General features: G+C 39.1%; 1 protein-coding gene across 3 annotated transcripts; it reads left to right on the top strand.

Moving 5' to 3' along the window:
• The first annotated feature begins 253 nt into the window (after nucleotides 1-253).
• On the top strand, nucleotides 254-22604 carry NAPEPLD (N-acyl phosphatidylethanolamine phospholipase D). 3 transcript variants are annotated; one of them, XM_068928249.1, is made up of 6 exons: nucleotides 254-505; nucleotides 10018-10077; nucleotides 11611-11923; nucleotides 17693-18339; nucleotides 19347-19461; nucleotides 21438-22604. In XM_068928249.1, the coding sequence occupies exons 1-6, from the start codon at nucleotides 294-296 to the stop codon at nucleotides 21564-21566; spliced, it is 1476 nt and encodes a 491-aa protein (XP_068784350.1). In that variant the 5' UTR covers nucleotides 254-293; the 3' UTR covers nucleotides 21567-22604. The 3 variants fall into 3 exon arrangements, with proteins under 3 accessions (XP_068784350.1, XP_068784273.1, XP_068784424.1); XM_068928172.1 differs by having other exon boundaries at nucleotides 9976-10077; XM_068928323.1 differs by lacking the exon at nucleotides 10018-10077 and having other exon boundaries at nucleotides 255-505.
• The last annotated feature ends 931 nt before the right edge of the window (nucleotides 22605-23535 follow it).

The raw sequence follows: 23535 nt of genomic DNA, 5'->3' as shown, positions 1-23535 counted from the left end.
GGGCGAGCGAGAGCAGGCGGCGGGCGCCGCGTCCCCTCAGCCGCCGCACCTCCGTGCGCCCTGGCAGCCACTGCTTCCCCCTTCCAGGGGGCTAGCGGGGTGCCTGATACTCCCGAAACGGCGCTGCGGGCCGTGTTTGCGGGCGCCTGCCGCCGCCGCTCCCTGCCGCCGCCCCGGCCGGGCGCCCGCCGCCATTTTGCTGCCGCGGCGCGCGGCCGGGCGGGGGCGGCCCGGAGCCCGCGCACCCCCGCGGCCGGGGCGGGCGGCGCGGGGGCCGCCGCTGCCGCGGCGCCATGGTGAGGAGCAGGGCGCTGTGGAGCTGCTGCCTGGAGCTGCCCGCCGCGGCTTCCCGGTCAGCTGGGAAGCCGCAACCGCCGCCGCAGCCGTTGAACGGCTTCTGCTGGAGCGCCGCGGAGCCGCCGGCGGCGCGGCCGGGGCGGGGGCGGGGCAGCACCATGGAGGAAGAGGAGGAGGACGAGGCGCCTCAGCGGCAGCAGCCCGGGAGGTGAGGGGCAGCGGGAGGGCGGAGAGGCACCTGCCGCTGCCGCCGCCGCCGCGGGGGGGGGGGGGGGGCTGCGCACCTGCTGCGGGCCGCGGCGGAGCGGCGCCGCCCGGAAAAGTTGAGGCGGTGGCGGCGGAGGTGCCGGGCGGCTGCGGGCCGCCTCGTAGCAGCCCACGGCCGTTAGCCGCCGTTTATAAAAGTTGGGATACGGAGGTCCTTTTCACACGGGTTTAAAAAAAAGAAAAAAAGCCTAGAAGTCCTACTCTTCCCCCCCCCCCCCAAGTGGTAATGGTTTAGATGGTTTAGTTTCCCTTAAATTGCCATTAAAACGTGCTGCAGCATCACTCGGAAAGAAACATGTTATATAATCTCCTTTTAAAAAAAAAAAAGTATCTTTGGCGGTTTTGGCGTTTCGGGGAACGCTCTGCCCTGCGGGAGGAGGCAGCGGCAGACGCCGCTCTGCGCCCCGTCAGGCAGATGCGGAGCCGGAGGTGCTAACGGGGCGATTTACTGTAACGAGTTCGGTCAGATAATCGGGGCGGTGAGTGATTATCTGCAGTAAGGATCTGGGGAAGGTGTTTGTTGGATGTCCTGACTGCATGCGGCCAAGTTCATGTTCAGCTTCAGCAGAAAGGGTTTTTTTTTTTTTTCTTGTGATGAATATTTCTTATTGTTTGCTAAATAGCAGTTATGAAGCAAGCTTTCAGTTTACCTTTTTTTAAGTGACTGATGCGCACCGTGTTGGCAGGGAAGTACTGCTTGTACGTATGTATTTCATTTGATTTTTCGAAGTAGACTGACTCAAGTGACACCAAAAATTGAAGGTAGCGATAGGAAAGCAATTAGTATTTATCGCTTCTCTGTTTTCTGGCAGAAGGCTCTTGAAAGCAGTCAGATATATATATTTTTTCTAATTCATAGTGAATAATTTATCAGTTAAGAGAGTAGGAAGCCCAATATATTGAATAGGTAAAGCTTGGAGGGAAAAAACCAGAAATCTTATTTCACAGATGAAATAAGATTTTATCTTATTAATGCAAGAATTATTGCAACACTTGCTCCCGAAACATCTGAGATGATCTGAAATTGAAATATGTAATATAATACAGATAATGATAACTTTGAATAGCAGGGGACTACAAAGCCCAGTCCGATTTATTCACTATGATGGTAAGGACAAGTGGGAGAAAGGGTTCGGGAAGGAGGAGGGTAAGGCATGAAAGTAGAACTACTCAAACATAAAGAACAGCTAACTGAGCTTCGGCGTGGCCTCCATGAAAAGAGGTCTGCAGCCTTTTTGAAAGGAATCATTCCGTTATTAATATTGTCTTCAGTTGTGTAAACTAACTAGATTTGAGGCATTGCCTCAGCAGAAATCCTTCTGATAAAAATTCCTTCAGCCTTTGTAGGTCTGAGACTGAACCAGAACTGCTGTTTCTCAAATCAGAAATTAACTTTTAAATTCTTTACTATACTGCAAATGGGCAAGCAATTGTTCTGCCTGGGATTAGGAAAATGCTAATGCTGCCTTGATAATAAGGCCTCTGTGTATAGCACCTGCTGTGACTTTTTTTTTTTTTTGATCACGTTTATAAATACATTCCTGATCTCACTTTAATTTTTCTCAGCGAATTGCTGTAAGTGCATAGCTTGTAGGCTGGCTGGGGCTGTAATTGCGGTCCTGCTTCTAATGTGCTGAGGGCAGGACCGTGGTAAATCACTTGGCCGTCTTGAGTCTAAGTGCAGCTAGACGCTTCGAGTAAAAGGATTTTTCTGTGAACCGTATGTTGCACTTGATTTGAATTTTCTTAGAAAATCCAGGAAAGAAGTGTCAACGTTATTTACTGTTTGCATGTGATGTATTAGTTATGTGGCAGCTACATAAAGAAGGGATGTTTTGGGTTTGAATAGCGTACAGATAAACCTGACAAAGCTGTTCAGGAAAGGGGTGGGGGGCATTACCAAGTGACACTAGTAAAACACTTTGCTGCCGTTGTGTCCCTATTGTGAAAAATAAGGTTTGATAAGGTGTTGCATGAGTGAAAAGTCAAGCGGTGGGGAGAACGCGGGTGTATATCATGAGATTTTTTGTTATGCAAGACCTGTTTTCACAGTTGGAGCTGATGGTACTATCTGTTGGTAAGGTTTATCATAAGATTTAATTTTTTGTTGCTTATAATGTTTGGAAATAATTTCAGCTGTTTAGGCAGCAATTTTGCATGCTGTTTACTGGTTTTTTGGGGGAAGGTTGCAGTGAGGTTCAGCTGTTTGTGATAGTAAGACAGAGGCAATAGCAAGTTGTTTATGTTTTTATTTAGATTTGTTTAAATGAAACACTTTGTCTTCTGAAAACACCTACATATTTGGAAGGGTGCCTTGGAAATTAGTAGATGGCTCATGTTTGTGTTGGAAATGTGCCTTGACTCCTCCATAAGGGAAAAAAAATCAACTTTAAAATTACTGCTTTCGTTGTTGACTAATAACCACAGCGCTTTCCATTTCATTTAGAGCGTATGAGAAGACATAATTTAGACTTGTGGGGACAGAGGCTGGCTGTATACAGGAGAAAGGGTTGTCAGGAAAGCGTTGTGATGTTTTCAATTTCACTTGGTGTAAATGTTTTGCTTTGTCAGGTATTCTGCCACTTGTAATTTCTTTCAACTGCTGTGTTCCCAGCAGAGCTTTGAAGGTGCTGTATCTCACATGCTTTCTGGCTTTACAGCCTTCAGGTTTGAGGGTTTTAAACTTTAGTATTTGGAAAGATTGAACTCCTCCTAGGTTAATTTCTGTGAAACATAGTCTTTAAACAGTTACATTCCACAAAATGCAACATAAAGAAATTAAAAAATTTAACTGATCAGGAAATAATTATTTAAACTCAATGTGACTGAAGTTAAATATTATGAATAGTTCTATAAAGCCTGTAAATATCTAAGGAGTATGTGTGTGCGTAGCTCTTCTAGAGAGAGAGCGTTGTTTGGACAAGCAATCTACTTCTAGTAGAGCATATATTGAAATCTAAGCATGAAGTAGGAAAAAAAGAATTTAGGGAAATATTTTTATGTTGCAGAGAAATTACATTGTGTCCTACGTGCTTGGACTTTGAACTCAAGAGAGGAAATCAACTAGTCTGGCATTTAAATATGTATATAAACAAAAATTGCATGATTATGTATAGTAACTTAAAAATAAAAGCTAGTTTAGTGCTTGGGAGTTGCTGCCCTTCCTGCGTAACTGAGGTTTCATAGGATTTAAAAAGATTATTCTCAGGGTGGCTCTAGAGAAAGTTTGCATAGGAGAGTTTGTTACTTCCTGGCATGGAGAGAAAAGGAAAAAGAAAATTAAAAGGCTTAGTAATATGAGGTGGAGATAGCAATTGCAGAGTTGCAGACATAAAAATGGCAGAGTTGAATGTAAATGGACTGCTTCAGATCCTACTTTGCTATTTGGAGCCTATGGATCAAGGTTTTAACATGATTTCTTTGCACTTCTATTAAAACAGTTCTTATCCTTCCTCTGTGAACACAAGCTACAAAATGAATCTATCATCGTATGCTCAAGTAAAGCCTTTGTCTCATATGTAGTGTTCTTTATAATACTTATATATAAATATATACAGTCATATCGCAGATACGTAGGATGCGAGACAGACCTTTAATACCCTCAGGACAGAATGTAAGCTTGCAATATTTTCAAAAGTCCTTTTATTTAAAAAAAACCTATGCGAAGAGGTCCAACATCACATAATAACTTGAAATATTAAAAATAAAATGTGTAGTTTGTTAACACAGGGAAGTGGTTAAAGTGTGTTTCTGAATGCAAAACTTCAAAGTTTGATTATTTTTCTAACAGTAAGCCCCATCCTGGAGAGGTTTGCATCTGTGATTAGCTGCATGCACATCAATAGAGCAGCTAAAATTAATAAACTGTTTATCTGCATGAATACTTACAGAAGAAGAGTTGGTGCCAGAAAACTAAAGTTGGGATCCAGATCCTGTTGCGGATGGGGACAGGTTGCATGTCTGCACTTTGAGAAGACCTGCATTGGAACGCTGTACAAGTGCAAAGGGCTGTGCAGGGAGATTAGCGTTGCTGTTGCAATCCAAGGGTTATCTGTGCTCAGCTGTGTGCATGCACTATCTTCTGTTATTTCTGCGTTCATTTTAAAAATTGTTTGCCTTTTTTTGATTCATCACCCAGTTACTGTCTTGCATATCGTAACAGCTTTAATGCACCAACCTTGCTTCTGTATGTTGTCAGCCTGAGCGGCAATAACGTTTCATTCTAGCCCCTGCTTCCCCTGTTCTTTCCTATATGTTGGTAGTGATACAAAGTTCGGGGAGAGTGCAGTAAAATTGGAGTAGGGAAGACTGACTCGTGCTTTCCTTCTATGACTGCTTCAGGAATAGCACGGAAATGCTGCTAGTTAAACTCGATCATAATAATAGTCTAGGCTACTCTTTTAAACGTGATGACCGTATGCCAATTTTGAGATAACTTTGATTCAAGACTGCAGTAAAAGGGTAGGGAAGGAGATAACTTGTTTTAGTTGGCGTGTAGAGGTAAGGAAACTGGTTACTGGGTCTGTCATCTGTGCTAATATGCCTGGTCCGTATAGACAACTAGTAGCATAACAGGGATTTTAAGCTAAACAGAATATGTATGTACCGGGTAAGTTGTGTAATATTTAATAGGAGTCCCGAGTAGGTGTGGGGGGTATAAAAGTGCCCGTATTGGACAGGGAGAGTTAGCGGGCGGGGGTGCCTGGAAGCAAAGGGAAAATAATTATGCCTTGTCCCAGTTCCAGGAAGAGGCATCTTAATGCGGTTTGCACAACACCTGCAGCTGCTCAGATTTAAGCCAGGACTGAGAAACGGCTGACTCCAGGTACTACTGATGGGCATGACTCTAAAGGCTATTTGCATTTGTATCCAAAGGCGTGTAAGGGTGTAGCTGATATGCACTCGTAATCATTACGAATAACTTTCTGTTGGTTTAGCTCCCTTAATGAACAGTGTGCAAGTAGAGGTAGGAGTGTATAGTAGTGGGAGCGGGCTTCCTTTTGAGGTGGTAGCTAGCTAGCAAATTTGCTTGGTTATACTATGAAACCTCACTTTTGAGGGTGAGGAAGAGGCAGCCAGAGAGTTTAAGCAGCACCGTTACTGAACATGAAACTTCGGATAGGGAATGGATTGAAAATGAAATATTGAAGGGGCAAGGGAAGCCTTTGAATCCGACTCGGAGGCATATGTAACTGAGCTACCCTGAAAGATTTCTAGATGGTGGTGGGGGCAGGGGGGGGAACCTAATAAATTATGCTGCGCTGGCATAACCTGCTTTTGTTTATAACCGTGTATTGCTGTTCTCGCCCTTCCTTGTCTGTGTCCGGTTTGCTGGTATAAACCATTGCATGGCTGCACAGTGATCCAGGTGAAAAGTAGGCACTTCTCTACAGGATGGGAAAGTAAGAAGTGACTGTCTAGATCAACTGGATGAATTTCCTGATGTAATTCACTGTGTGGACATAACTGTTTGTTTTGGCAAGCCTAAGGGAGGGCTGAGTGCAGATAGGAGAGGCTGATGGTGGCGACTACTTAAGAGTAACACAGCTGCTGTGAAGTGTCCAGCCGTAGTCTTCTGCTATTAGGTCTATTTTTACGTTTGTTTTATTTGTAACCAAAATCTCGATCTCTATGTCTAAATAAAACTTTGCTTTGTTTTACTGTTGATTCTCAAAAGTAGACAGAATTAGGACGAATCCTTTGCCGTGTTTAAGGGGTTGTCTGTAGGGAGAGCTAGTTCCGTTTCTGATAGCGGCTCAGTTATTCATCTTTAATTCTATTAGCGCACAAAATTACTGTAAGGTCAGGATACTGACTGGTCTGTAAGAACAGAGAAGAACAAGCTGGCAAGCTATAGCTGTGCTGTAAAGTGGGTGCATCCAAGAATGGAAGATGGCTATACTAGCCTGGAGGTGTGGGGATTGTGGATGTTTTGAAAATGCTTGCATCAGAATAAGACATCGTGCAACATCCCTAGCTCATTGTTAAAATAGTTTGAATGAAACTTTCTGCAATGCTTGTTCTAGAAGGCTACTTTTCTTATTTGAGTTTTCTAATTAAAAGTATTTATAGATTAGTTAGTTCCAAGCTTGAGAAATCTTCTTTGTGCGAAATACTAAGTGTGTCAGGAAAAACTGCTGTTGTAACTGGTTTGAACAGCCTGAAGTACTTCACAATAAAAGTTTAAATGCATTCAGAATTGTCCAGTCTCAAGCTGCTCATTAATTAATGCAGACAATTTCAGACCCGAAGGAAAAATAAAAGCACAGCCAAAACTTGGCTGGCCATGTTTTGTTAGTTAAGTGTGTGGGAGGCTTTTTTGAAAAAATTACTTGTGTGCCCCCTAAAGTTTGCAAATATCTTACTTTTTAGCTAAAAAGTTCTTTTTTAGTTTCAACCCAAAGTATGCTTTTTGTGGTCATTAAAAATATATATATTGAAAGAAGACTTCTGAGTTATGTGCAGCAACACACAGCTTGCAGAAAGCTCAAATTCTTCTTGTGGTGCTATGATAAAGCACAAGCCAATTCAGTTTACTAGGTCTCGTGTGCTGTCGCCTGTAGGTGATGGGTAGAGTGGCCCAGTTTATGGATGTAGTCTGTATACAGAGACAGCAGTTGGAAATGAAATAAATTTGTTGCTTCAAAACTAGAGGAAAAACAAGGATGTTTTGAAAGCTATGGCATGTTTGCAAGGTACGTTTGATGCTCTGTGAATGTAGCTGGGTTCCATTAAACCAGGTTTTCATTATAATTCTTTCTTAAACTTTTTTAGTTTCTGAATTTGTTACATGAGTAATATTTTCTGTGTAGAAAAGAAGGATAAACTTGTTCTGGCAGACTTCACAGGTAGTAGCGTGTCTATGCATGGTTGTATGCTAGGTAGGAAGAATTATATCTATTTCAGGTATGGAGTAGCGGATGTTAGTCTTCACATCTTCTCCCAGGGTCCTCTAACTCAATGGCTTTTGTGTTGTTGCATTTGTTCTTCTAAATAAAGTTAAAATAGTTTGACGCTTGAAGCTCTGCAGTGTTTAAAATGAGCCTTTTGAAAGGAAAAAAGATAGTAACAGAATACTTCTTGTAACTTTTAATTTATGTATTCTATTTTCAACCTTCTTTTGAAACAGAGGTGAACAAATATTAAAATGTTTAACTAAACTTTTAATGATTTTCCTAAATAAACAAAAGACTTAAAGCCAAAATACTTATTCTTGTATCCAAGCTTTCAGTCATATAAGCAATGCTAAAATAAATGAATGACTGACCCAAAACCTACTGTCCCCAAAACTATACCTATTTTCCAAGTATAAACCTATTTGCCATGCCAAAAGATGTAGGTTTGCACTGCCCAACCTACAATTTCTCTTTTGCTTTGTGGATTGGTAGGGGCCTCTTAATGTTTGGTGCTGGAAAACCAGTTATGTGAGCTTTGCGTCTTGATTCATGTTCGGCTTCATCCCATTCATCAAACAGTGTTGTTCTTCCCTTCTGCCTACAGCGCGTTCTGGCACAGTGGGTTTGGCTACATAGTCTCATTCAGTAGTTTTTACGCGCCGGTGCTTTTCCTTCTCTGAATGAAGCTGGAAGCGTGAAGCGTCTCTGAGCGTGGAGGTGCTGCGGAGGCGTAGTGCTTTCTCGCTGAGCCCCTCGTACAAATGATGGCAACCCACTTCTTCTGTCTTGTGGGTAAGCTACCTTATTCTGAAAGATATTTTCCATTTTGTTGAGTTAAGAAAGCAGTTTAATGCTTGTAAGTGGAATAGTAGTCTTCCTCCCTTGGTTTAAAACTGCAGAAAATAAAAGATTTCCTATGGAGCCTTATTACAAAAACGAATACCCACCGAGAACCTAACCGCCCTCTCCCTTCCCCCTACAAGTGAACAGAGTCCTAGTCCCGCCTGACTTTAGTATCTCCGTCGCTCAGAATTTGGCTGGCAACCCAGCGCTTAAATTTATTTTTCAAGTGCCAAACTATTATTTTTCTTTGAGAAGAACTCAAGGAAGCTGGATGAATTATCAGCTCATTCCTGATTAAGTGTTTTATGACATTTACAATAGAGCTGCCAAATGTCCTTGTATGTATAGGCTTTCTTGTGCCAAAGGATAATAATCTTTTAGATTAGTAACTGGTTCAGTTTCATTTTAAGTTAACAACTGAAACATGCTGGTTTCCTAGAAATGGCTGTCTGCCATTTTTTTCAAAAGAAAGATTAGCTTTCTTGTGCTGTATTCCATACGTGCTCCTGGACATATTTTACCAGTTTAAATGAAGCAGAAGTGAAGAGGCAAGATGGATACTTTAAAGGAATGTACAGGTCACCAGGAATACTTTATTAGTTAACGGTTTGTAAATGTGTCCCTTTAGTGCGCGTGTAAAAGAGTTTAAAGTATTCTGTGAGTGCTGAGGTCTTTCTGCCCCTTCAGTTGCTTATGGAATACTAATGCAAGTAATGTATGTGCATCATGTGGAAAATATGTTGGCAGACAGATACCTGCAGTGCCTTAAATGCTTTGGCATTGCCTTTGTTTAATCGGCAGAGTTGATCCCTGCTTCCCCCAGAGGTTTGTACTACTTTAAGAGTAAGATCAAAGGTTTATATAAAAATGTAAGCACAAGCAGAATTCACTTGTTTTTAGAGATGAATGAATAGATAAGCAGAACCTTAAAAATAAGACCTTAGGCACTTTTGTCTCTTATATAAAATGCCTTGTAGGAATAATAATTACAGTAGTTTATATATTTAAAAATCAGACATCTGAGATGTTAACAGAAGAATTTCCTGGGATTGAGCACCTATCTGATTAAACTTTGGTGATTTGTTTTCCTGATGCTTTCTAGACGAGCAGGTGTTTTATGCTGTGTCTGCATGCTTTGCTGAATTAATAAGCTGACTTGGCATTGAAAATACTCTTTGAGGAATGCCCAGAAGACTTTTGAATTAAAATAACAGCATATTTATTACATTTTTTTTCAGTATTCTGTCTGCCTTTTTGTGCTCAGTCTTTTTGTTTTCATTTCTGTTGCTTTAAAATCACATAAAGCAAGCTGGGCGGCCATTCCATTGCAGGCTGATAACTTTAAATATCGAATAGAGAAAATAGCCTAGCAGTATCAAGAGTTACAATTAAAATATGACCGAGTTATGGTATATTATTGTGAAATAGTAAGTACATAAATGGATTGGTCTCAGTAACCTACAGCAAACTATAATACAAAGCAATTACACATAAATAATGCTGTGACTAAGAGTGTTTCTGCTCAAAAACTAGTGTCGGCAACGTCTTCTGAATGTTTATTGATGCTCCTTTACCAGAAGTTGATTTACACACGTTAATGTGTTATCTCTGTCATATGGCAAAATAATGTTTATTTGGATCAACTGTGCATTTTTTTTTTTTTTTTGAACAGTTGTCATGTGTTCGCAATTAACATCATAATCTTGTTGCTCAGCAATCAGTTGCTGCTTAAGAAGCAGGAAAGGGCTCTCCATTTCACGTTAAAGCATCATCGGTAAATGCCTTTTTTGTTCAATTTGGTAACACTTTATCTCTGTATCAAATCTTAGCTGTAATGTTGCACTGATGATTTTTGTTTGTTTGCTGTAGCTATGAATTTATGAGGGACATGGTGAGTTCTGCCTACCCAGCTACTTAGAAAATATCTTGTTTGAAAGCAGTAATTTTTAAGGAAACTACTGAGGGCTTTATGTAGTTCTGTTCCCTGAAAATGTTCTTTGAGTCGACTGACTTTGGGACAGAAGCCCAGTGCTTCTCATACACATGTGTCAGATGAAGTTTGAGTATCTAAGTGAGTGAAAAGGTAGGTGGTCTGAAATATGTGGTGGAGAGTTTTCCGCAGCACTAACTTCACAATTTCTAGTTAAAAGCTCTTCCTGTATCTAAACAATGTATCATGCTGTCTGTTTGTTACTGGTCATCATCTACTTTTGAATCAGGTAGAGTTCCTCAGTACCAGGAAGTTGCACAATTTTTAAATAACCCCCCCCCTTTTTTGTTTTGTTTTTTTGTTTTTGTTGTTAAATGCTGGCAGAACACTGAAATGTTGGCAGTAAATACAGAAGCTGAAACGTTTAGCTTTGACTGAGTTGCTTCAGCAACTTGTTAAGTAAAATGCCGATTTTTGTTTTCTCCACCTTGGATATGGTAAGATCTGTAGGACTCGTTCCTAAACTCTACAAAGTACGTGTGCTGTTAGAGGTAAGAGACTCGGGCTGCTGACATTTCTTCAAAATGTCCCTAAGTTATGACTTTAGAGAAATCAGCTTTTCTCAATTTCTCCACTTATTTTTGCATTTCGCAATGGAATTAAATGATGGCTGCAGTATCTATTCTTATTTGAGACATCCTAAACTTCTGTGGCATTTCACTAGCCATTTGTATTTAACTTACCTTTAAACAGTTTACTGTTATTACAATAAGCTTTGCTTTTGTTTTGGACAGCATAGGAAAGATGACCTTTTGTGGTCTTTTGTGGTCTGAGTTTTCTGCATGGATGTGCATGCATTGATGCATCTTGTAGGTAGAAGTAATATGTTGTTAATGCTACATGAGACTGCTGCCTTTATTACAGAACAAAGTCACTATATAGGCAAATGCTAAAGCAGTAGTAGGCAAATGCTGTGTAGTTCCAGTGTCTCTTGGACAATTTTGCAGGATCATATTACATCAGGCATTGAATGTCATAAGCTTCAGGAGGAACTTAATATTCTTCCAAAATGTAAATCAAGGATCCCTTCCCCCTCAGTCTTGTAGCTGGTAGATGATAGCGTTAGCATCTGAAGCTGTGCATACCAGGGAGGACAGTTTTGCATGAACTACAAAGAGATCTCACGTCTACTTGCCAAGGCATGTTTTTTGAAGTCTTTCATGTAATAGCAACTGTTTTAAAAGTGTATTTTTTGAGAAAAATACATCAGATGATAAAATAAGAAGGGCAGGCTTGTTTCTAGTGCTTGTGAGACTGTTCAGTCTGAATGTTGATCTTAATCCAAGAAAAGATTGATTAATTTAGAATGTATTTTAGTTCTTCTCAAAAAGATATGGACAAGAAAACAGATGAAGAGCAGCCTTTGACTGCGTGCAACCAGTACCCCAAAGAAGCGGTGAGGAAACGTCAGAATTCGGGTCGAGGTTCCAGGGGCAGTGATTCTTCCAGGACCTCCAGGAAGAGCTTCAGGCTGGACTACAGATTAGAAGAAGATGTAACTAAATCAAAGAGAGGCAAAGATGGGAAATTTGTCAACCCGTGGCCAACATGGAAATCGCCAACCTTGCCAAATATTTTGAAATGGTCCCTCATGGAAAAAAATAACAGCAATGTGCCAGGCTCAAAACAGGTAAATATTTGCATGTTTCCTGTTCCTAATGTCGATTGTTTTTCCCCTCTGCCCTTATCAATAAAATAGGAGAATTTCTAAAATAATTGTTAGGCATATTTTGGAGACTCTCATCAGTTTAGTTTTCCCCTGATTTTAGTATTACCACCTTCTTTTCAAAATGTGGGTTAATCCTTTCTGACTCTTTAAAATTTTTTTCCTACTTGTTAGTTCCATCCTTGATTTATCCAGCTTAGTTTATATTTATGAAAACTACAAAAATGGCCTCCCAGTTCAACCATAAACTTCCGTTAGAAATTAAAAAATTTCTTTTTTTAACAGGTGTTGCCCTGTGAATCATACTATTGACCGTTGTTCATATTGGAAGTAATAGCTGTGGCATATCTCACTTAAAATTTTAGGCGTTTTTTTCATACTGTCTACTATATATTTTATATATCTTTTTTATAAAAAAACTTCCAAATAATTACTGTCATTTTCTTATGGAAGTGCTTTTTCCCCAGCCTTTCTCCGATGCAAATTTGTATGTTTATATTTCAGTACATCCGGACAAAGAATTGCATACGTTAAAGCTAACCTGAGCGAGTATTTGTACTGCGATGTTAAAGATACAGTGTCAGCTTACTGACATGTTATTTGTTCTTTATTTCTATTGCTTCTGTGGGGTATTATATTTTTATTCTATTGTTTCTTTACGACCTTGAAGATAGCCTTAAAGAAAGGAGGGAAGCAACCCCTGAGAGAAACTTTGTTTCTGTGAACAGGAATGCATCCTGGAAAGCCACTGTTTATCTTTGTGGCCCCAACAGTGTTACCACTGTTATGGCCACAGTTTTGACAGTTAAGATTACTTCTCAGTGTATTTTCTTGTACGTTGGCTGAACTTCAGAAATACTGTGCTAAGGAGTGCGCAACCAGGAAAATCACTTTTGAACTAGTAGGCATTAATAAGGCTTTTAAGCATCCAAGAAGCAAGCATAGTTATAAAACTCATAGTATTTCACAAAGAGTATATGCTTTTTACGTTATGTGAATTACCTGTGAAGGAAGCTATTTGATCATCCCTACTGACAAGAAAGCAACGTTACTTATTGACACAGGATGGTCAGAGTTTTTTTGGATTTCTTTAAGTGTTTGTGACAGAGAATATAAGTAGGGGAGAAGTAATCTTAGCTATAATTGTTTTATAACAATTTGGCTTCAGAAGGAGGTGCAACAAACCTATTTCAGTCTTGGGCTTCCTTCCAACAATTTCCTGTGTTTTAAATTTGATGCTCTGCTTCTAGCCGTTATCTATGCCTTGTAGTAACAACAGCAGTACCTAAGCGCGTACAAGCTCCCTAGCTCTGCAAGCTCTCTCTCTTCAGCGTGCTGCATTATCATACTTTGTCCACCTTTATGCAAAATTCACCCCCTGCCTTGTTCCAGCTGTCTTTGACCACTGCCCAGTTCTGGATGTGTACTAGAGGTATAAGTGCTAATAATATCTTGTCAGCACCAGTCCGGAAAGCTGGTTAGTGACTGAAGGGCAGTGCTCTGGTGTGCTACGGAGTGCAGCATATACAGCTCTCCAGTGGCGGTGGAGAACTGCAACGCTCTCCTTTAATTTACAGGATCGCTGCCCCTGCAATGAAGGATGGTTACAAAGAAATCTACACTGTACCAGCTATAAAGTTCTCTGACCCAGTTAAGATTCGTTCTGGATTAATTTGTTGCTTTGCATGTGAAATTGTTGAGTTAAGTACTTGCAATTATTTAGTAGCTTCAAGAAGTAAATCAGAAAGAAAAACCTAGATAGGGATCAGTGAAATGCACTTCCTGGGTGCTTGGCTGTTTGAATGCTTCTTTGAGCTGTATCTCTTCCCGACCTAGATCAACCTCTGAAGTGCTTCTGAGCTTGTTTAAAGGTAAAACTGAGGGCTTGTGCTTTATTTGCACGTAGCTAGCTCTAGCATATGTTTATAACAGCCTGCTGCTTCAGTTTCCTCTTTAAGAGTGCACAGTCATACACTGGAAAGGTTTGTTTTATCTATACAAAGTACTTATTACTGCATATGTATTAAAAAAAAAACAAAACTAATATATATATATATATATTTATACACACGTACACACATATTATCCAGGACACGTACTTCACTGTTTAAAAGCTATGTGCATTGTAATCATGCCTTCACAACAAGCCTCTGTCATTATCCAGGATGCATAGACTGTTTGTACTTTCATTACATGCCATATTAATGACTTTTTTCAGTGCCATTGAAGTGTCTTTAATAATTAGGTGTTGGATCAAGAGCTTAGATTGTTCTAATTTCTGTAAAATCCAGTAGTATTCCAGTATGCACTAAGCGCCAAAAATCCTAATTAGCTAGTCTTACCAAAGCTAGTCATGTGTTTCTGCTTGCTTTGCATTAGGAAAGAAAGAAGAGCGTGGAGGGGGAGGGAGCAGCAGAGCAGAAAGAACTTGCATATTATTTCTGTGATGAAGATAAGATGCATTTTCTTCTCTGGGTAGCTGATTTGACAATAATGTCATATTTCAAAGTTCTGTTGTAATTCTTATAGTACTAATATTTGGTTTTGGTCAGCCTGATAGAAAACAAAATGTACTAAAGCAGGATAAAGGTTCTATAAGATTATATATATTGTCCATTATGTGGTTTTATCCTGTTGTCCAAGTTTTAAGAATTTCTATGAAGTATACTGCCAGTAGGACTTGTGCCTTAGTTTGAGATCTTATGATCTGAGTAATGAGTTCTGAATGCTTTAAAAGGTAGACTTTCAGTCCAGATTTTGAACCAATAAATAAGTTTTCGGCCATCAAGAAACAGTTTTTTTTTTTTTTTTTTAATTCTTCTTCCTTTTTTGGCTTCCTATAACCTGAAAATGCACCTCTCTTTTTTCCTATGACTAATTCTAAGGATGGGATCCACATGGTTCAGTGTTTCTCAAACTTAATGAATGAATAAACGTAATCTCCTGTTTGACTCAACTGTCATGTGGCAATTCATTTCACTACCTCTCTCTTCCTCCAGTTGAAACTTAAAGTTGGCCCTGAGGAGACACATTGAGTCTTGTGAGTTGCAGCTTGCTTTCTCCAGGATGGGGAAGTGAGACATGACTACACAACAGTTCCTTGCTTCGTATAACCAAACTCTCAATAGCTACTAGTACTGGCCAGAAAACTGCTTGGTATAAATACTGTGGCCGCTGATTAGAATGACTTTCCCTTCATCCACCTGATGGGGGAACAGAGCAGTTGCCTTCTTATTTGAAAGGGCAGAATTTAATTTTTCCTAACGGTTCATGTTCTTTGTGGATATGGAGTCATGACACAAATTTCTGAGCACACAGTGAACTAGTCAAACAATAAATACTGAAGTATTTTGGTCACCACCTCCTTATTGAGCATAGTAATGTGTTGGTTTCTAGCATACTTTTGAAAAACTGAAAAAACCTCATGCATTAAGAACTGATTTTTTGTTTCAGATATCTCTCTGTGTGATTTTTCTGATAGCTCAATAAAATACCCGATTTCTGATTTTAGTCCACTGAAGAATCACTTATTTGAATCAGATGCCTCTGTATCACAGACCAGTAAGTCTGGTACAGAGTCAGTGCTTTCAAAGTTACAGCTCCCTGTGCTGTAGGTTTGCCCTGAGCTCTTGTTCATGGAATTTTGTTTAAGCAGGGCAGGCTGCCGGTTGCTCCAACTGTGCTACCCTTCATTTATCATTCTTCCTGTCTGTGTCTCCTTTGCAGTTCTTTTGGTAGTGATTAACTTTACCTTTAGACTAAGTAGTAGAAAAATGTAATAATGTTGGTCCTAGTGACATCCCTGTAAAACCTTTAGTAGTTCATATGTTTGAGTCTCAGTTTAAGAACTCATTATTCACATCGGTCAATTAGCCAGTTCCTAAGCCATTTAGTATTCCTTATTAATATTGCATGATGCTAATCTAAAAAAAAAAAAATTTGTTTTGTCAAATGCCAGCAGGAGGGGATACATTTAGAGTTCTCAGATTAATTTGTAGTCTAGCTGTCCAAACAGCTACTTAAAAAGAACATTTTCCATGAAAATGTAGTTAAAATGTACTTACTGACATAAATTGCATTATGACAATTAATTATTGAAGTCCATTTATGGATTTCCATTAATTTGCCTTTAATAACTTTAATAACTGATTTAAGTGTTTCTGTGGTGCTGACCATATATTCAGCGTTATGGAAAGTTATCCGTGCAATAACTTATGAAATTTTAGACACCTAAACTGTCGCAGCATCAGCTGGGCTTTCAAAGAGAGCAGGAGTTCAGCTCTATATAAGCCAAGGCTAACCCACTCTCCTAGAAACAGAAAATGAACGCAACGACCGTGATGGGGAGGATCTTGCTAGGAACCAGAAAGGTTGGGACATCTGTTATTAGCCAGGGAGAGAAGAGTGTCAAGGGATTGTAGAAGTTGCCTAACACAGGAATGTTCTTCCCAAGTAATACGAGGAGTTCAGACCAGAACTATTTGGGAGGAGAGGTTCAGCCACCATGGGACAGAGCTAGAGAGAGCCAGGAACTCTGAGAAGACTTTTCCTTACTAAACAGGAAAAACCTTTTTTATTAAAAATAAAGTTTTTGCATATGCATTTCAAGCAAAGTGGTCAAGAATGTAACATTCTGTTCAAAGTGAGAGAATGGTTTCATGACCAGTTTAAGCAGATCATGCCCAGCCGTGCCCTGCTTTGTGCACTCTTGAGGCTGTGCATATGGTCAAATTTGGAGGGTGACCAGGCTGAAAGCCATCTCTTTTCCTCCTCTGGATCAGTGTTTGGTTGGATCAGTTCTCTGACCTGTCAGACTTGAGTAGTGACTGTACAAGCATTAATGCTGATACAAGAGGGCAGGTTGGGAAGGTCTTAGTAACTTGGTTCCACCGGAGTATGGAGTTAGGTTGGTTTATGTCAATCTGGAACCACATCCTGAGCGTACAGGGAGATCAGTATAGGGATTTATTGAGTGATAATTAAAGTTTAATTCCCTAGAAGGCTTCAATAAAACATCTTGAGAAGCATATCTTAGTGCATAAAGAACCTTAAGAATGAGATCTGAGTTTTAATCTATGTTGAACTAATGTTCATTGATTTATTGGCAGGATGCGGAGGGTGAACCATAAGAGCAAACATTAGCCAAGTGAGGTTAATCTCTGTGTGCAGCTGCTTCTATGGATAATGAGAAAGTTTCTGCTAGAGCATAACAGAAGAGAGCTTTTGCACAATACCTTGGGGAACACTGTGTTCTCTTTAATCTGTAGGTTTGTGACTTCCTTGTGCTAGGACTTGGGGAAGGCATCATGTAGTTCCACAAGCTAAACTTGAGCCTTTGTTACAGTAACAGTATATTTAGTATATGACTTTTCCAGGTCAAGAAGACCAGCAGGTTCCAAAGCCTTTTCCAGCGTGCTGTTAATGCCTTGCAAGGCTTTCATTGCAGTGCTTTCAGGTGCCTTTTCTCTGTTAGTAGGTCCCTTGGCCTGATAAGAACACTCTTGAGCTCTCTCCTCTCTCAAGAGAGAGAAGTGAAAATATGACCAAAAAATTAAGATTAAGCGGAAGTAGCTGGGGAAACAGGCACTAAAAATGTGTTCCAGCTGTCTGGGTGCCCAAAAATGTACATTCAAGACTTGTTTTGTTTAATGAATTGTGCCTTGTATGAAGATTTTGTTCCATAGCCAAGTACATTCTGAGATATCTCATGAGTGTTGTGTTCTTTTTTGTTAGGAACTTGATAAAGAGCTTCCAGTGTTGAAACCTTACTTTGTTCAAAACCCGGAACTTGCTGGAAAGACTGGAACTGGTATGCGAGTCACGTGGTTGGGACATGCCTCAGTTATGGTGGAAATGGATGAACTTGTATTTCTTACTGACCCAATCTTCAGCCAGCGGGCTTCCCCTACGCAGCTGATGGGTCCCAAGCGCTTCCGGGGACCCCCGTGCACAGTAGACCAGCTCCCCAAAATAGATGCAGTCATGATCAGCCACACTCATTATGATCATTTGGACTACAACACTGTAATGAGTTTAAACGAGCGCTTTGGCAGTGAGCTGCGCTGGTTTGTGCCTCTGGGGCTCTTGGACTGGATGCAGAGATGTGGTTGTGAGAATGTGATTGAACTGGATTGGTGGGAAGAGAACTGCGTCCCTGGTCGTGATGCGGTAACTTTTGTCTTCACCCCTTCTCAACATTGGTGCAAAAGGACTGCAACAGATGACAACAAGGTGCTTTGGGGCAGCTGGTCTGTCTTGGGACCTTGGAATAGATTTTTCTTTTCAGGAGATACTGGATACTGTGTTGCTTTTGAACAGATAGGTAAAAGGTTTGGACCTTTTGATCTTGCAGCCATCCCCATTGGAGCTTATGAGCCAAGGTATGAAAACCTAAGTTTGTTCAAAAGATATAAATGAAATGATATACAGATGGCAAAAAGTACAGACAGAAGTGAAAAAAGATATCTTAAAATTTTACAGTGCAATACAATAATTTCGTAGTGGAAAATGGAGGCAAAAGAAAGAAGTTGCTGAATGATAAAGAAAGGCAAGGAGCTGAAATATCTAGGATATCTGTCTATGTATATGTAGTGGTGTTGTGGAGTTTTGGGTTTTTTTGTTTGTTTGTTTTTTTGTCTTAAACATAGCAGGGATGAGTCAGTAGCCTTCCATGAAAAATTCTGAGTAAAAAGACTTTTCCTCTTCAGTAGCATCACTCCGTCACAGCCATTTAGATGCACATAATTTGCTGCATTTTTCTCTTGCTTCAGTCCTCATGCTGTTTTGCAACTTATCTGGAGATAGAGATTAATCCCTTACAGTGAAAGATCTGTTTGCTTGGCATCTGTATCCTACGTATCATGGGCTGTCTAGGTTTTAGATGATAACAGCTCTTTTATAATGCTGGAAGAAAAGCATGTATAGGCTAGGAAGGCAAGATAGGAATCAGAACTATGTGATTAAAAAATCCAGTATTTCTCAAGAACCGCCAGGTTCTATCTTCTCTTTCCCACCGTTCCCTTAGGCTGTCTTCTGAAGCTTATACTTTTCCATGTGAACTGCTAGCATGAAATGATTTCTGAGGCGTATTTAAATCTATAGCCTTAATGCCTCAGGGCATGAGTGTTATGTCCTTATACTATTAGAAAATACAGATAAGAAGAACTTTTTTCAAACTAAGAGTGAAATAAATGAACTGCTGCTTTGTGAGTATGTTGATGTGTTCTACCTTTGATTTCGAATGTTGTGTGTGTTGTCCGGACATACATACTCCATAATTTTTTAGGTGGGCATATTTTTTAGACCCCTTGCCACTTACCAGCAAAATTAAGTGCAAGATTTCGTCTTTATTTAGATGACACTTAAAATTTGCCTTATGTTTTGGTAGGTGGTTTATGAAATACCAACATGTGGATCCTGAAGAAGCAGTAAGAATCCATATTGATGTTCAAGCAAAGAAGTCTGTAGCAATTCACTGGGGAACCTTTGCTTTAGCAAATGAGGTAATTTTGAACACTGTACGTGAATTCAGATTTTCCAAGCACGCAGTCATGTTTACAAGATGTTCATACAATTTAACCTACTTATCGATAAGTGTATTAATGATGGAACTTTAGCTGAGTGAACAGTTATTACATGTACTGCAGTTCAAAATGATGTTTAGCTTTTCATAACAAATATATAAAGTATTTCCATGGTTAAGATTGATTTCAAAGTATAGTTATCAAAAAAAAATCTGGAGGTATTAGCATCCTGTAACTTCAGCAAAATAACTTTTAAAGGCTGAATTTCTTTTCGATGGAAAAGCCAATGATGCAGAGCAGTGCATCGGGAACCTCACATTAAGCAGCATATTTGAAATCCCCTCTTTGTTGGTAGAGGAATTGGGTGCACAGACGTGACAAGCATATTCCTCCTCATTTAGAGAAAATAAATATTATGCATTGAAAAGTGTAAGTCTCTTCAGAAAAGCATCAATTTTGGGGGATTTTTTGCCTACCTTCATGCTTTGTATGTGGTATAAAGTTAAAAATAAATATTAAAATGCCAAACAGATGGTCTGAGGAGAGGGAGAGATTGAAGCAGACAAGAAAATGACTCTCTAGCCCAGCATTTCAAAACCTGTATCTGTGCCCTAAAGTTTGAGCCTCTGAATCAGATGTTGATTCTTAGGACAGCTCCTCTGTTTTTTTTAATATGTAATCTAGAAAGAGGAAATTAATGCGGAAAGTCAAGAAATCCATAACAGTTCTTTGGTTCTAAATGCTCCATATTGGAAAATAAAGTAGATATGATAGTGCATTAGCAATCATTTTAGAATCTCCAGACGGAAAAAATTAAAACCCAGCAATTCCAAATAACTTTCCATGAAATAGGATGATTGTAGGGGGATTCCAATAACTAGAATCTATCTTGTAGCATGAATCTGATGTCTGAAAGCAGAGGAACACGAAAGGTGGGAACACGCACGTACTTTTATATTACTAGAAATCAATAAGAATTGAATGCCTTGAGTTCAATACAGTATTTATTAATCCTATGACTATTTAGCGAGTACTTCAAATTGAACTTTTGATGATTGAGTCATCGTTAAATACCATCTTCTGGCAAGAATACGAAAAACGTGGTTAATCTTTAGCAGTTGCTGTTTTGTTGTTGCTAGGGTACCTTAACAGTCACCAAAAATGCAGTGAAAGGGAAGTATCTGTATTTGATACACTTTGTCTGGTAGCTGTGTTTTCAACTTTGTCTTAATATCAATTGCATTTTATGTTTTAACTCAGTTCTCAGGTTGTTAGCTATGGTCACTTGCTATGTTGTATTTTCTTTTAACTTTGGTGCAACGTTTTCTATCCAGGATGCTTTTAATAAGCTATGTCACTAGCATCAAGGTAGAAAGGTTATGGTGTGTTTAGAAGCACAGCAGACTGGATGACTACTCCCAGATGATGCCTTTTCTGAAATATAGCTAATATAAATTTCAAATGTAACAACCATAACGAAGTGACATCAGGGGAATAGTATGGAAATGGGGCTACTTTTTCAAACAGTTCAAATCGGCAAGCTTGTTCTAAAATGGGGGGAAATGAAGGTATTTCAGTCACGGATTTTGTCAGTTCATCATGTTTTTACTAATGAGAGAAAGCGCCATCTACTGATCTGTCAACACTTCTTCCTTGAAAACAACTCTTTTTCTGTACTAGCACTAAGTAATGACCATGTTTCCCTTTCTAAGGGCTCCTGTTAAATACATTGAGGAAGTCCGATTTTTTTGGATGATGGTTGTCTTACTGGTTAGACTGTAAATCAGAATTCTTGCCGCTTACATCAAAAATGAAGCTAAACATTTTGTTAACTTTGACAAAAATATTCCCTTTTTAGATAAATATATTTAAAACATGAACCAGTTTATGTATAGCGTTTTTTTTCCAAATGCTGCAGTTATATCTTTTTCCTCAAATCATTCTTATCTTTCCAGTATTACTTGGATCCTCCAGTTAAACTGAATGAAGCTCTTGAAAGATATGGCTTGAAAAAAGATGACTTCTTTGTCTTAAACCATGGAGAATCACGAGACTTGAGTACAAATGATGATGGGTTTGAATAATGAAACGCTGTCAATTCCTTGTAAGCCTTGTTTGATTTGAACTAGGAACTGATACTACACATGCTAATTTAAGGTACTTACAAAGTAGATTTTTGAGCGGATTGGATTATTAGAGTCTAGGTTTGTTGATTTCATAACTAAAACTTGCGTACAGACTTCAAGATAAATTTTCCTACTTAAATTGCTTATAAATTATGAGGTGATCTAAACACTGGTTAATATATAAGGTATTGCCTAGGAATAATTTGCAGTTTCAACTCTTACATACATCACCGATAAATACTGTTCTTTTTTAACACTTTGATTTTCAGCTTATTTATAACAGCAATAATAACCTCAGAACAGGACATATTCTTAGAATTAATGGCTGACTTGAATTCCTCATCTTTAGAAGGTCATCTCCCACTTGTCGGTCATTAATCTTCAAGTTATGCCCTGTACTTTGATAGCTTTAGTGTATGTTTTGCGAGGAGGAGTCTTCCAATAAAGCACAAGTACAGTAAAATAATTATTTTACTCAGTGCTCCTACGTTTTCATTTATTGAGGAACCACGAAAGCTGACTTTTGAAATGATCTAAAGAAATGTGCCTTTTAGAGAGAGAGATTACTTCATGTTGCATCAGTAATGCATAAAACTTACTGCTGGCCAGAGCATCTGCACACTTTCGCTGTTTTGTCAGTGTTTTTAAGTTAGGCCTGAATGTGTTCAAAAAAACTTTCTTGTCAAATGCAGTTCATGAAATGGAAAAACCCCTTAATGGCGCTCATCTCTGTGTTGACTCAGCCTATTTTTAAGTACTTTTTTTTTTTTTAAAGTGAAAAGTCTTAAGCAAGGGCTGTGGTAGTTTTTTTTTAATAGCTTCCTTGTGATTTTACAAAGTTGAAAGAGATTAAAAAATTGTTCAGTATTGTAAGACTTGGCTAAATGTATCTGTATCAAATTGCCATACTAATTTACAAAATTAAAGCCTGTTGCTGCCAGAAAGGGTGGTAGTTCTCCTTCGTAATTCACTTGAAAATAAATAATTTTAAGTTTTTGTTGTTGTTCATGCTCTGTTATTGTCTACTGGAACAGTATTTTTTTTTCTTGCTCTTGCTGTGCGTTACATTTTACATTCATAGTCTATGAGGCTAGATTTAAAAAAATATATATTTCCTAATATTTCCTTGTAGTTTAGGGACATGAACTTCTGGCAACTCATTAAAACAAGCTAATGAGATTTCATGCTAAGAACAAACTGAAGTAATCTCTGAACTGGTAACAGTTATCTTGAAAAACTTGTAGCAGGAAGGGCTAGAAATCCTGAACTTAATACCAACAAAGAACAGCACGAGCATGCAAAGATCAGCTCATTCAAGTTCATGCTGTAAATATGTGATTAAACTACTTATACAATAACACACAAAATAATAGCTAATATTTCTTTGGTGTGACTTGTCTGGACAAACGGCAAGATTTCCTTCTTCGACAAGATACTTCCGGCATAGCGGATCAGAGAAAGCCTCTTTATTACTACGGCTGTTGATACGGTTCGATGTAATATTCCCGGGGGAAAAAAAAATCAGGAAGGATGGTCTAGATGGACTCATCGGAATATGTTCAAAATAGGGTTAAAACTAGTGTCAGCAGTCTGCTATTAATTTTGGGAGCGCATTGCACATGAAGTCTATATTGGGCCTCATATTTATACAATAGCATCATTAATGATTTGGATAATGTAATGCAAATTACATGCACATAATCTTGTGGAGGACACCAAGCTGCAGGACGTTATGAGTAGTACTTGGAAGGAGAGGATTGACACTAAAAAGTTGCTTCTCCAGTTTTTAAAATAATCAGTAAACACTTAGAAAATTCTGTATTTTGGAAAGAAAAATGAAACTAAAATAGGAAAATAACTGGCTAAGCAGCCATGTAGCAGGTAAGTACTGAATTATAAGAATCGGAACCTAAATGTTAGTCGACAA

Source organism: Struthio camelus, chromosome 1 (genome assembly GCF_040807025.1).
Source record: "Struthio camelus isolate bStrCam1 chromosome 1, bStrCam1.hap1, whole genome shotgun sequence".
Taxonomy (NCBI): Eukaryota; Metazoa; Chordata; class Aves; order Struthioniformes; family Struthionidae; genus Struthio; species Struthio camelus.
The sequence above is the reverse complement of the archived record's forward strand: the minus strand, read 5'-3'. Positions and strand labels throughout refer to the sequence as shown.